Source organism: Choloepus didactylus, chromosome 9, assembly GCF_015220235.1.
Source record: "Choloepus didactylus isolate mChoDid1 chromosome 9, mChoDid1.pri, whole genome shotgun sequence".
In the NCBI taxonomy this organism is placed as follows: domain Eukaryota; kingdom Metazoa; phylum Chordata; class Mammalia; order Pilosa; family Megalonychidae; genus Choloepus; species Choloepus didactylus.
The window spans coordinates 37,086,177-37,099,065 of NC_051315.1; the positions used below are offsets into that span (position 1 = coordinate 37,086,177).

The 12,889-nt window shown below is 44.5% G+C and overlaps 1 protein-coding gene across 1 annotated transcript in view; it reads left to right on the forward strand.

Annotated features, from left to right (window-relative positions):
- KIF5C (kinesin family member 5C) overlaps positions 1-12,889 on the forward strand; it is a 161,726-nt gene that overhangs the window by 63,140 nt on the left and 85,697 nt on the right. The window contains exons 3-4 of the mRNA XM_037849932.1: positions 6,323-6,396; positions 12,536-12,640. Coding sequence (XP_037705860.1) covers positions 6,323-6,396; positions 12,536-12,640 — 179 coding nt within the window. The remainder of the gene's footprint in view (positions 1-6,322; positions 6,397-12,535; positions 12,641-12,889) is intronic.

The window sequence follows — 12,889 nt, forward strand, 5'->3', positions numbered from 1 at the left end:
TGTTCCTCCAAACAGGTAGTCTGCAGTCTACATTTGTGAGATTAGCCGTTTTCTCTGGGACTGGCCTTGGCCCTGGAGGATTTGTGTCAAAATAACAGCAGGGAGACGAAGCAATTTACACATTGTTCTACCTGCCCTTTCAAATCAAGGGCAGGTTGGAGCTTGCCTTGGAGGAGCTGCCATCTGGTCAGAGCTGGGGGCCATCTTCTGCTACTTTGCTTTTCATCGTCAGGTCCTCACCTTCAAATTGGAATGCTGTGGCAATTGCACTTTGAAATGTCTTGATGCCACCACCTTTATGGGTAACTCTAGATTTAAAAAAACAACAAATAGAAACAAAACTAAAATATCCACCTTGTCATGTTAGATCTGCTTGTTTTTAGATGCTGAGTTAGCTAACTTGACTATTTGAAATTTAGGAAAATCAGCCGTGGGTACATCTGTTAGATTAATTTTGACCCTAGACACCTGCGTGGGAGACGTGCGTCAGTGTGCAGCACCGAAGTGTGCGATTATTCAACTTCTTGTTGCCGACATCAATTAATTTTGAAAATCTTCACAGTGAGATTATTACAGAAAACTGAAGAGAAAAATATGTCTAGGTTTGAGATCTTATTGAATTAATAGTATTGGTCTGTATCGGGTAGTAATTTTTGTCTTGCCTCTACTTTTACTCATTTGCCTGTCTTTCTACCTTAATGCTTTCCAACTCTTTTTGGAGTATATCTTTCTTGGTTTGCTCCTACTCGATCCCCCTTCTCCTCTATTACCGGACTATGTCATATTTTTATTAAAGTAAGATTAATCACATATGAGCCAGAGATTTTCTTACTTTTCTCTCTCCCTTCATTATCTGAACCAATAGCATTTACCACGTGCCGTGCTAAGCATGAAGGCCATTTAAATACATCCTTGCCCTCTAGGCTGAGGTTATAATTAGAGATGGGTATACTCCATTTTGAAAAAATCCTGCAATTAACAAACAACAATAATAATCTTTGAGTCTTTGGCCTCTTTGAGTGTTTAGATTTTTCTACAGAATGAAATGCCAGAAATAGGCAGTCCCTGGAGAGGTCTCAGAAAGATGGGATCCAAATCTGGTGATAACTTGAGACCCAGGCATATGGTGATCAAAAAAGAAAATCATTTAGAATAAATTTGGGCTCTGACTTATATGGTAAGCAGCCATTTTAGGACACCATAAGTATAATAAGAGCCTACTCATTTGGTAGTGATAGAGGATACCTCATTCTCTCTTGAAGGGAAATTATTAAGGAGATGGTGAAGGTCCAGTTTAACTTTTTAAATATACTCTGAAGTTAGTGTGAAGGGAAGTGGCTGTGTATTTCTGCATTAGGAAGGTAAACAGATCTATAAGCAAGAACTCCTTGGAATAGATTACTGAGTAAGGCTGAGATATCTCTTTCCATGATGAGCCTTACTTAAAACAGGAGTGGTTCAGTGAGGTCCTTTTTCCCTGGTGGCCAGAAATGGAATGAGATGACTTCCGAAGGTCCCTGCCGTCCCTGTCATTCATAGTAATGTGGGGGCTGCCGAGCTTTCCTTTCAAGTCTGTCTAAACCATGGATGCCTTTGAGGATCAGGGAGACTCCTTTTAACTGGACAGCTTTATTCTCTCTTTGTTTTTTCATTCCCTACAATTTCTCTGGGTTTTCTTTAATATTTCAAAAGTTTGATTTTAGAGTCCTGGCTTCTCCCACCCTCCCATCTTTGTCTGGTGTGTGTTTTTCAAAATTTTGTCTGAAAAGACCATGTAGAATTTCCCTTCATTTTTTCTAGGAGAGGTTGTAGGGTTTGTGACTAGCAGCATGGTAAATAGGAAGGCCTCTGTGGATGCCTAGGAATTAAATACCATGGTTACGGGATGCTATTGTTCAAGCACTGGTAACCACGGCCCAGCCTACAGAAGCTGCTCTGGGCATTTGCCTTCCAAATTAACTAGAAGAGATGTGGTATATCCAGATGTCAAAAAGGTGGTTTCTTGTTTTCCAGTTCTCATTTCTTTAAATTTCATTCATTGGTTATTCCTTTACTTACTGAAGAGTACTAAGTACTCACCATATGGTAAGCACTGCTAGGGACTGGAGTCACTAAGATACACAAGAATATGTGCAGGTTACAGTCCAGTACAGGGGAGGTGATTGGCGCATATGTAATTTTGATACATACAGGAATTCTGTGCTTTAAGAGCAAGTGTGCAAGCTATGGGAGCACAGAAGATGTCACTTAATATGGAAATGGGGGCTCAGGAGAGCAAGTGGAGAATTAAAGAAGGCTTCTTGGAGGAATGGGTCCTGAGGACTGTAGAATATAGCAGGGCTGTGTAAGCAGAGGGAATAGCAAAAGCAAATGCTTAAAGGCACAAATTATATGGAGTGCTTGGGCAACTCGGAGCCTTGCAAGGTGCAGAAAGGCAAGGCTTAAAAAATTAGACTGGAACAGAGTTTGATGGAAATTGATGAACTTTATCCCGTAGGCAATGTAAAGACTGAAGAGTTTTAAGCTTAGGATGATCTTATCTGTATTATTATCATATTGTGTACTTCCACCAAGAATAACACTTATTTAGCTGCTATTATCTGCCAGACACTCTCTATGCACTTTACATATGGTATTGAATCTTAAATCTGTCAACTTTATGAGGTGTGAGCATTATTATCCCCATCATGCCACAGAAGAATTTGAGGCTCAGAGAGTTGAAGAAAATCAGCCTGACCAGTTCGGGGTAGGCAGGCTGGGAAGGGAGCCTAGGTTTTCTGAATGATTAGTGGTGTTCTGTACTACCCTGCCCTCACTTTTCTGGAGGACCTACAATGAGCATTTAAGAATAAATATTTTTTGAGTTGATCCTTTTCTATCAGGCTGTATGGACTATTAACCACACATCACAAAAAGACAGAGATAGGAGCGGGTTGGGGGAGAGGAGTGGGCATAGGGCCCGTGGTTCCAGAGCTCCATGGTGGCGCTGGCTGCCCGTGTCTCCATCCTGAAGATGCAGCATGCCCTCGCCTGGCATGGTGATGGCCCTCAGTCGGGCTGGGCCCAGCCTTCTGATGACCCCTGGCATTAGGAGGAGCCACGTGTGCACTCTAGGGCAGGTGCGGAGTCCAAGCTGGGATGATTGTCAGCCATCATCGCCACAGACCTTGGTGCCACGGACAGGCCACCATTTCATCACGAGACCTCCTCTCTTCCTTCTTTTCTGGGGAGAAAAGAAGGCTCTTCCCACCTGGCGTACAGTCTCTCTGGGATTTGCCTGGTGGACTCGTGGGTTTGTTTTGTTCCGGCAGTGTGGTGCAAGTTGAGATCATATAGCCCCAGACCCCATCACAAAGAAAGGTTCTGTCCGGCTCAGCTGATTCCTCGACTCCGTGGTTGGAGTACAGAAACAGTCATTCTCTTAGGGCAGAAGCTCTGATACAAATGCTTTCCTTGGGCCCAGGAACTGTCATCCAGCATGATGAAAGTGCGTTTTTGTGGGTGATTTCTGTTAGAGTTGAGGGGGTGGTGGTGGTGGTGGTTCAGCATAGGGCCACGCTGCCCATGGTCCTTTTCTCTCACCCTGTCTGTCCTTCCCTAGCGGCCATCCGGTGGCCCCCATCTGACGTCTCAGGCTCCAGCCCCCGAAAAGCCTTGTTTGAGCTCTACCTCCACTCCCTGCCTTCCTTTCCATTAAGAATAAAACATTAACTTAAAACAACAACAGCAGGAAAAGGTGTTTGGAAGAAAATGGAAAATATTGGGTTTGAAGAGCTTTTTTTCTTCTTCAAAGAGCTTTTCCTTTTCTTTTTAAATTACCTTTTCCTTCAGAATTGAGTAGATAGAGGGCGACATCAGCTCCATTCAACCTTGAACACTGGAGAGAGGTTCTCCAGCAATGAATGAATGGTAACATGATTGTAAATCCTTTAAAGGCTGAGCGGGGTTTGTTGTAATGTGGCTTCATGTGTCCTCTTTTCTTAAAAAAAGAAAGTGTGCTCAGGATTGAAATAGCAGCTAGAAACAGGGGTCCTCCAAGTCCAGTCCTATGCATTCCTCAGCTCCTTGGTCCAAAACAAGTGATGTCGGGGACGAGCTCTCGTTTTCATGTACGTGGCCCCATCCTTAACCTGCGCGAGTTTGGGGATGAAGACGCCCCGGAGTTAGCAGGACTGTGCGTCCTGCTGAGAGAGTGGATTCAGAGGGGTGGGCTCAGGCTGGCGGCGTCTCATGCGGCCTGATAATTATCCAGATAATTATTCAGGTGCCCTGGCCCCGCTGCTCCCTGGCGGAGGGCGATGCAGGTCCTGGGCTTCATGGAGGTCGGTGGTCTCTCCCGTCACGTCGGGGAGTGGCAGGTTGCTCCAGCACCGTCCCTGGCCCTCCGCCAGCACGGGCCGTGCAGGTGGCGGCGGCCGGGGCAGGGCTGCGACCCCACGAGGAGCGGAGGGAGCTCGACCCCGGCCCTGGCGTCCTTCCTGGGACAGGCCTGGCGGGTCCCAGCGTGCTTCAGGGGGTCTATGTTTCCTCTCCATGCACGGGGGCTTAAGATAAGGAAATCCCATTCAGTTGGGGGAAGAGGATTAATTTTCACTAAGCTTCAGTACCATGAATGTGGCCGGCATTCTAATTGTCTGGAGTTGTTTATTTTATGCTATGGATTTAGGATTTTAAAAATATGCCTTGAATATAGGATTTAAAAAAAAATAACCGAGGGGCGAGGCCTCTTTTCCACGGGTCTCTCTGAGCACAGATGCATGGTGGAGCAGAGGCATTCTGCTCCGGCCGCTGTTTTCAGACCTCCGGAGTCTCCTCCAAGCAAGTTGCCATTTTAGTGAAAACTGAAGCTTGAACCTCCAACCTCGCGCTGTCGTCTAAAAGGTTTTGCTTCCCACTGTTACCAGGGAGACCATTACCAGAAGCCAGATACGTGTGAACATTCCCTCCCTCCGTTCCCTTCTCTCAATGTAGCTAGATGCAGACTCTGGAGGGCTGCTAGGATTTAAAAAAAAAAAAAAAAAAAAAAAAAATCCTGTCACTTGATTTTTCTTTTTTTAGTTTACTAAAGGAAAATCCTGTGGTGTTTCTCTCTCTCTCTCAGATGCTGGGCCTTTCTTCTGATGCTAAAATGTGTTTAAAAAAAAAAACAATATTTAGAAAACCCAACAAAACGAAACAAAAAGTAACCAGCCCATACAGTTCAGAATGTGCCCCCTAACCCCTCACCCCCCACCCCCGCCCTGCCCCCGCATCCGCCTCTCCCCAGGGCCTGAAGTAGCTGGAGCGATGGCCTGGGTGGTCTGGGGCCTCTCCCTGAAGAGCCCCCTCCCTGCGCCCCGGCTCCTCCCGCCTCTGTCAGACGACCCTCCCCCTCACACAGAGATGGCCGGTCACGGACATTTATTACGCATCGTTCCTCTTGTGGTAATGTTTGTGTGGGTGAAGAAGGAACCAGAGGAAGCAGGAGGGAAATGAGCGCTAAATATATTTTAATTACCTCTGCTGCTAATCACCTGTTCTCTTCAGCTCTTCAGCACAAAGCAGTCTTCTCCCTGTAGCTCCCCTTGCCCGTGTGAGGTGGGGTCGGCCTGCTGTGTGTGTGGGGGGGGGGTATGTGTGCACAGTATTCTCATTGTATAATTAAAAGGAAAAGAAATTCACGATGCTGATGGGCTTGGGCCTCTCGCAGGCGCAGCCCCTGGGAAAGCAGAGGCCTTATCTCTGAGTCAAGGCCCGGCAGGTTTCCAGGCTGATTGGACTGTCACTGCCCAGCCCCTTTTACAGAGCAGGGCCTCTTGTCCCCCCCAGCTCAGGACCACTCTCGTGCCCTCCACAGCAGCCCTCCCCAAGGAGCTCATCCGGGCCAGCGGTTTAAACCCACCCAGATCAGGTCTTCAGGGGAGAAATTCCACTCTACAGGTCACTCCAGGAACTTGGGGCACTGGAATGTTCTTTCCCCACTGGTCTTGAGAGATCAGCTTAGAAGAAAACTCAAACATCCTTCCACTGAAAAGAAAGTGTTCTGCTCTATGTCTCTGTGTTAATTTTGATGTTACAGGGAGAATATGTGTCTGCCTCCTTCTTTATTAATATATTCTGTGGGAATATGAGTCCATTTCCTTCTATTTGTGGAGCAATGGAAGCCCTCATTTCAGCTTTTATCTTAGGATTCTACTTAAAATGCAAATGGCGTTGGAAATAGATCATATGTGTGAAAAATGAAAGATGGGCCATTTGGAAAATGTAATTTAAAAATATGCAACCAACACCAGCATAAGATCAAAGTAATGAATTAATTTTAATTTTTTTTCCTTGCTCACAGATGTCCTTGAGGGTTACAATGGGACAATTTTTGCATATGGACAGACTTCATCAGGAAAAACCCACACCATGGAGGTAAGATTGTAGCGTGCTGTAAGGTCAGGCTCTGAGATGAGAGAACGGAGCTATTGCTTTCAGCAAAACTTGAGGTGCACGCAGGTTACTTTTTTACTGGGCCACAGAGATGGTTAAGGAGGTTATTTTTGGCCACTTTGTTACATCTTTGAGGAGTTTTGAAATTCGCTGGGAGTATTCAAGTCCTTTGTTGATAGCTCTGTCAAAATAATAATAAATTCTATTCAAAGATAATCATCCACAAGCTAAGCAGTGGTCCTAGTGTCCTTATGGATGTCAGCCCTGATCTGATTGAGCAGGCCTGTTCTGAAACTCATTTATACTGAAAAGGGCCTCTGGGGAGGTGAGTCCCTTTGGAATAAACAAAAAACTGTAAGTCAGAGATTTAAAGGACATGGCTTGTGGGCCAAAATCATCCCACGGGTATATTTTTATTTGTTTTGCACAGTGTGATTTTTTTAAAAAATTGCATGTGATGTTTAAAATGGGATATCATACATTTCTAGTTTTTCCTTCTTTGGTTATCAGATCGGATGGTCTAGGAACACTGGGTGAATTTCCCTATCTCAAGAAATGCTGGCTTCATTAGAACAAGGATCTTCGTTATTGTGTTTGCCTTTTTGTTCATGGTTCTAGTGCCTGGAAGAGCAGCTGTCACCTAGGAAGGGCTTGATGAAATATTTGTTAAAATGGCACCTGCCTGGTGGCCCGAATGGGGCTGAGCTCTCCACTGTGCCCCAGTCCACTCCACGGAATGAATCGGAACTTATATTCAGCATCCTTCCTCATTGATTTAAACACCTGGCCCCTGTAGGCACTCGAGGGTGTGACTCCAGCTCACGCTGTTGGTGTACAGCTCCGCAGCTCCATGATCTCCTCCAGAGAAGCCATGCCTACAGGCAAAATCAGCCCCTCTTACTTTCTCTTTTCCTGCTTTCTACCATGGACTGCTGTGAGGCCTTCAGGGCTGGATAATTCTTCCAAAGGCTAGGCCCACCCCACAGGTGAGGAGAGGTGGAGATTGTGGTTGTTATAAGCAACTGCACAGAGGAAGTTTGGGGAATTCAGCTTACAAACAGAAGGGTAAGATGAATCTTTAATCCTTCCAGTTTAGGTTTTTTCATTTACTATAGTCTCCTGAGAATATCACTGAGCTGGGCTGCTGCTGAATTGCTTTAGCTTATGAGTCATTCCTATTGAAAAGGAGACTTGAAAGGCACAAGGCTAAAATCCTCGGGGCTCTGATGTTCTGTCATATCAGTTTGAAGTGTGGGGTATGACTTTGGGGGATCTCATTTCAGTTGTGTTGACTCACTTCACCCATTTTGCTGAAGACAAAGTGGTTCAGAGATCGCACAGGTGAATGGAAGCGTGTTTGCTACCTTTTCTTGGCAGAGCAGGGCTGTTTCCTGACATGTGGGCTACATCATCCCATATCCTCTGCATCTCATATCCCACAGCTAGATATCCTGGACATGCAGACACTGATGTTCCCCCGGCCCTGCTCCCAGCCCCTCACCTGCCTCTCTTACTGGGCCATTCCCTGGACCTTTTGGGTTCTAGAAAAGTTGCAGTTACAGTTTTCCTGAATCCTACTCACTCCAGTAGCTGTGGGAGAAAACTCCTTCATATGTCCTAAGGCCTACGAGAGAGAGAAAGAGAGATGGCGTCATGTGAGGGAGTCAGTCTCTTGGTATTTGGAAAATTACCAAATTATAGACAATGCAGAAAAAAATTCAATATTTAAAACCCCCAGACTCTTAGGAAATGCTTACCAGAGTGACCTTTTCAGCTTTTGGATTAATTCATCTTTGAGAAATACAAGGTATTGCTAAATGCCAGAAATGTAAAACTACAGGTCTTCAAGAGAAAGACCTTGCCCCAACGTAAAAGTCTTACTTGGAAGGAGTGGGGTTTGGTGGGTATAGGGTGATGGCAAAGAGGTGTATCTGCTCTTTAATACTAAAATTGGAGAATATGTCTTAAGTGACAGGATCCTAAGCCCTCTCTGCCTCACACTGTAAACTACATAAAGCCTTGTAGTGCTGCTGGTAGTGAGACCTAAAGGGAAGTGGAGTCCATCAAGGCCACACCTCCAGGTGCCTAAACTCTATCTCCTCTTCATCCTTGTCCGCTTCAGACAGTAAGGAGGTGATTTTTTTAATGGTGACTTTTGAAGCTCACACACTTGTGCTTACAATAAGGTGTGAGAGTGGGTATGAGTCCTTTCCTTAGTCACCCAACCCCTTAGCTTAATCTCATCCTTACCGTAGGGAAATTATGGATTGGAAAAAAGGTAGGGGATACTTCAGAGGAAAACAGAGGAAAAGAAGAGCCATAAGCTGAAGTCATAGAGACTGTAGGAAACCAAGAAATCTGGGACTCTGGAATGCAATTAAATAAAAGAACCTGCAGAGCTTGCACCATCTGAAGAGGAGGATTTTATGTATTTGGAATTATACATTGTGATCTTTCAAAGGCTTTAGGAAGGTTATATCAACTCCCCGAATGGACAAAGTTTGTCACATTTTAAAGCTGTTTTTTCATTTTAATCCCCCCATTTTTTGCCTGACATCCAGTAGTGTATTCCATTACTGTCTATGAGGGGAACAAACTAATAAGCCTACATAAAATTGGGAAGATTAACTTTTCAGAAGCAGCATATAAGGAGCTATTTCAGTAGAATTATGAAGCACTTAACAATGTTGGTGCTAAAACTTGTAGTAGATAGTAGCATGCAGTAATGCACAGGGCCCTGCCTGGGCTTGTGAAGCTAGGGTTCATGGAGGCAGCTTGGAGGAAGGTGCCGGGGGTGCTGGCTGCAGCAGAGGGAGGGGAGGCTTTCCTTTTGTTCAGTGTGAGGCTGGGAAGGATGCTGCAGCCCCACGTCTCACTCTGTGGCCCTCTTCAGCACAGTGAATGGTCTAGATCGACAGAGACACCCTGTGATTTTCCTCATGCCCAAAGGAACACCTGGTGGCCATCCCAAATGGTGCAGGCTTCCCAGCTGCCGAGCCACACCTGCCAAGTGCTTTTTAGTGAGCCTGTCTGAGTGCACTGGTGTCCCTGTGAGCGGACTGGCTGCCTGCCTTTCCAGCTTCAGTGCTTGGGAGGTCGCAGAGGCAGTTGGGAGAGAGTCTTGTTCAGTGGCAAGTGGCCTAGGTCTTGTTTCTTCTCTCATACCTACTTCCAGAAGGCCACATTCAGAAATGGGAAAAGTTTTGGAAGAGAATTATGCTGAATCTAATTATAAAAATATTCCTCTTTTTGCTTTCTGGAAGAAACAAGACGATGAAGCAGTTTATGTCCTTGCTACTCAAGTCCATCACTGATCCTCCAACTGAACTGAACTTTTCACTGTTGTGTAAATGGGCACTGTTCTTTCTCAGCTCCTGTACCTTCGCTCTATTACTCCCAACTTCTCTGCCTCCGCCCTCTATGATTTTAATCTTATTCATCCCTCAAGGTTTGTGTCCCTCAAGGAAGCCATCCCATATTATCCCAGCTGGAAGGGACTTTTCTGTCCTCTGAATTACTATAGCTGTCTACTGCTTTCCCTCTGCTTATTGCCTGAGGTGACTATTTATGTGTGTGCATGAGTATTTCATTTGCAAGGCAATCAGTGTAGAAGCAGTGAAAACCTTTATGGAACACCTTTCTCTCTCTCTCTCTCTCTCTCTCTCTCTCTGTCACACACACACACACACACGCACACGCACACACACACCCCTGCAGAGTGTTTTAGCAGGCTCAGTTATGGGGCATAAAGTCCCTCTCTATTCTTGGGCACTGCCCCAGACCTGTGGAATATTTGGGTATCACTTCTTTCACCTCAGGAGTGGGAGGTATCATTTCATCTTCTCTAAATGAACATTCACTTAGATTTGGGGGGTGGCGGGAGGACTTCAGAGAGACAGATTGGGGAGTATCCCAAACCCATCTGCCTTGATCCTTTTCCTGTCAGAGGTTCACAAAAGAATGTCAAGATTTTTGTAAGCCAGGAATCAATTGGAAGATAAATCTGTTGAAAGGCAAAGCATCTAGGGAAACAAGAATTGGACTCATTTGTAGGTGATTTTTGGATTACCAATCATTCTACGGCAGTGGACTGCAAGGGAGAAGCTAAAGGGTTATCGTGAATCATTAAAGGATGCTGGAGGGTTTGGGTGGGGATGTCTTCTGATTGGCTGGGTGCAGGCGTAACATTTGACCTGACAGAGTTCTGTATTTTCACGGTAGGGATCATTTCTGCCATATGTTTCCACGGTTGAGAGCACATGGTGACCGTGTCTGGTTTGATACATGTTTATGATGACCTGTACAATGCAAAAGTTACCAAGATTTGAGAGTGTTAGTCTCAATCATTTGGTGCTGTTTTCATAGGATAAGATACATATTTATGATCTGGGGGTAGAAATGTGTTTTCAGACTCTTGAGGTCAAATAACTCTTAATGAAAACTACTTAATGTAAACTGCTATAAGCTGAATAATATAACACTTATTGAGATCCTACTGTGTCACCAGGTACTTTATATATGCTATTTAATTTAAATTCCACATAATTCTATGTGATAGATCACTGCATATTTGTCAGTATCTAAGATGTTAGCATTAGCAGTGTGTGTGTGTGGGGGGGTGCATAGGGTAGGAATATGTTTATATTGGCCATCCCTGTCTAATTGAAAATAAAATAAAGCACGTCAAATGATTTGAGATTCTTAACAGATGACGGCATGTCAGGGGAGCACCTTTCCTAGATGATAGCTTTGCCAGAGGCCAGACATACCTAATTCAGCTTTCTGGCTTTTCATAAAGTGGAAGGTCAGGAATGGGGTCTGTGCAGATAAATTCGTGAAGTGTTTGTAGCTTGTATTTAGTCCTGGGGTTCATGTGAGTTCTCGTTTTTGGTAACTCACATGTTGACTTGAAACAGCCTTTCGGAGAGGTACTGTGTAGTGAATTTCTGAAGGATAGAGGTTTAAATGAGGAAAACAAAGCAGATCTCCCAGGTATTCGGCAGATCTGGAACAGGGATTTGAGTAAAAATTGTAAAGGTTGTTGAGTATCCCTGGAAGACTGATGAGCAAATTGGGTTTCCTGCTTTTTTCCCAGCTCCATTTGTTCCTAGAATTTTAAAACTTCCTAAAGATTTGGAAAATTCTACAGTCGCCAGTTATCTCTTTAGACCTGTAGACTTTGTGTTCTGATGTTTTGTTTAGCACATGTAATAGAACTTAAGTGTTCATTTGAGTGTGGTCTTAAAAGAAGGCTCTCTGGAAGTTGTGCGTTGATGTCCAAGCTAAGGCCATTGCCTTAAATACTTCTGGAACTCTTCTTTGGGAATTGCTTTCAGATCTGATAACATATCTTTTTAAATAAGTTCAGGGGTGGTGAGTGTTGGCTCTTAAAAATAGATTTAGTAATGGTCCAAATATAAGAAGCATTCATCTATTCCTCTAGCCCTTGGGTAAAATGAATAGAAGTAGAAAAAGGGGGAAAAGGGTAAGAGAATATTTTTAAAGTAAATTTAAATAATAGAAACAGCCAAAAACCTTTTGGATCCATTCAAGCTGGTAAATTACCGATTTTAAAACAGAAACTGATAAAACTGTTTTTCTTGAATGGTTTGTGAAATGGTACTGAAGATACTCACATTCACTCCCCACTCTCTCTTACATACACACTGTCTCTCTCACATTCACCCTTCTACACACTCACTCACACACACATTCATACATATTTACCTCCCATAGTTACTCTCACACTCATGCACACACACTCTGTCACACATTTGCCCCCCCCACTCACACATAATACACACACACACACACACACACACACACACACACACACACTTTGATTTACTGCCCTGAGTGGCAGCAGGAGGGATACTGTGGGGCTTCAGAACCAGACAGAAGTAGTCTCTCCTGCAGGGAAAAAGGCCATATCACATTGAGTTACTCAGACATCTTTCAGTCTACTGGCATGTCAGATCCCCACGGGAGCCCACAGTCCATCTGTGGGGTCCCCTGCTCACCGGACTTGTGTTTAAGAACCCCCCATATGATCCCTTCTCTCTCTCACACATTTCCCAGGGCTTCGGCTTTAACTGCCTTTGTTTGTCTTTTTGGTCACTAGGGGAAGCTGCATGACCCTCAGCTCATGGGGATCATCCCGAGGATCGCACATGACATCTTCGATCATATCTATTCCATGGATGAAAACCTGGAATTTCACATCAAGGTAGATGCTGTTGATTGCCTCCCGAGGGAAGAAACTGTGCTCCAAATCATGTTGCTTAGCCTTACCCCTTTTCTATAGCTGTAAAAGATGATCTTATCCAATTTAAATAGCATCCCTATAGTAAGCGGAACCTTATTTATTATTTAATGATTTGGGCTAATTCTTAGATAGCGGGATAGTTAGCTTGAAATAGCGAGATAATTAAAGTCAAAGCCCTTAATTAGGGAGGAGTCTCCTGGATAGTTGCCT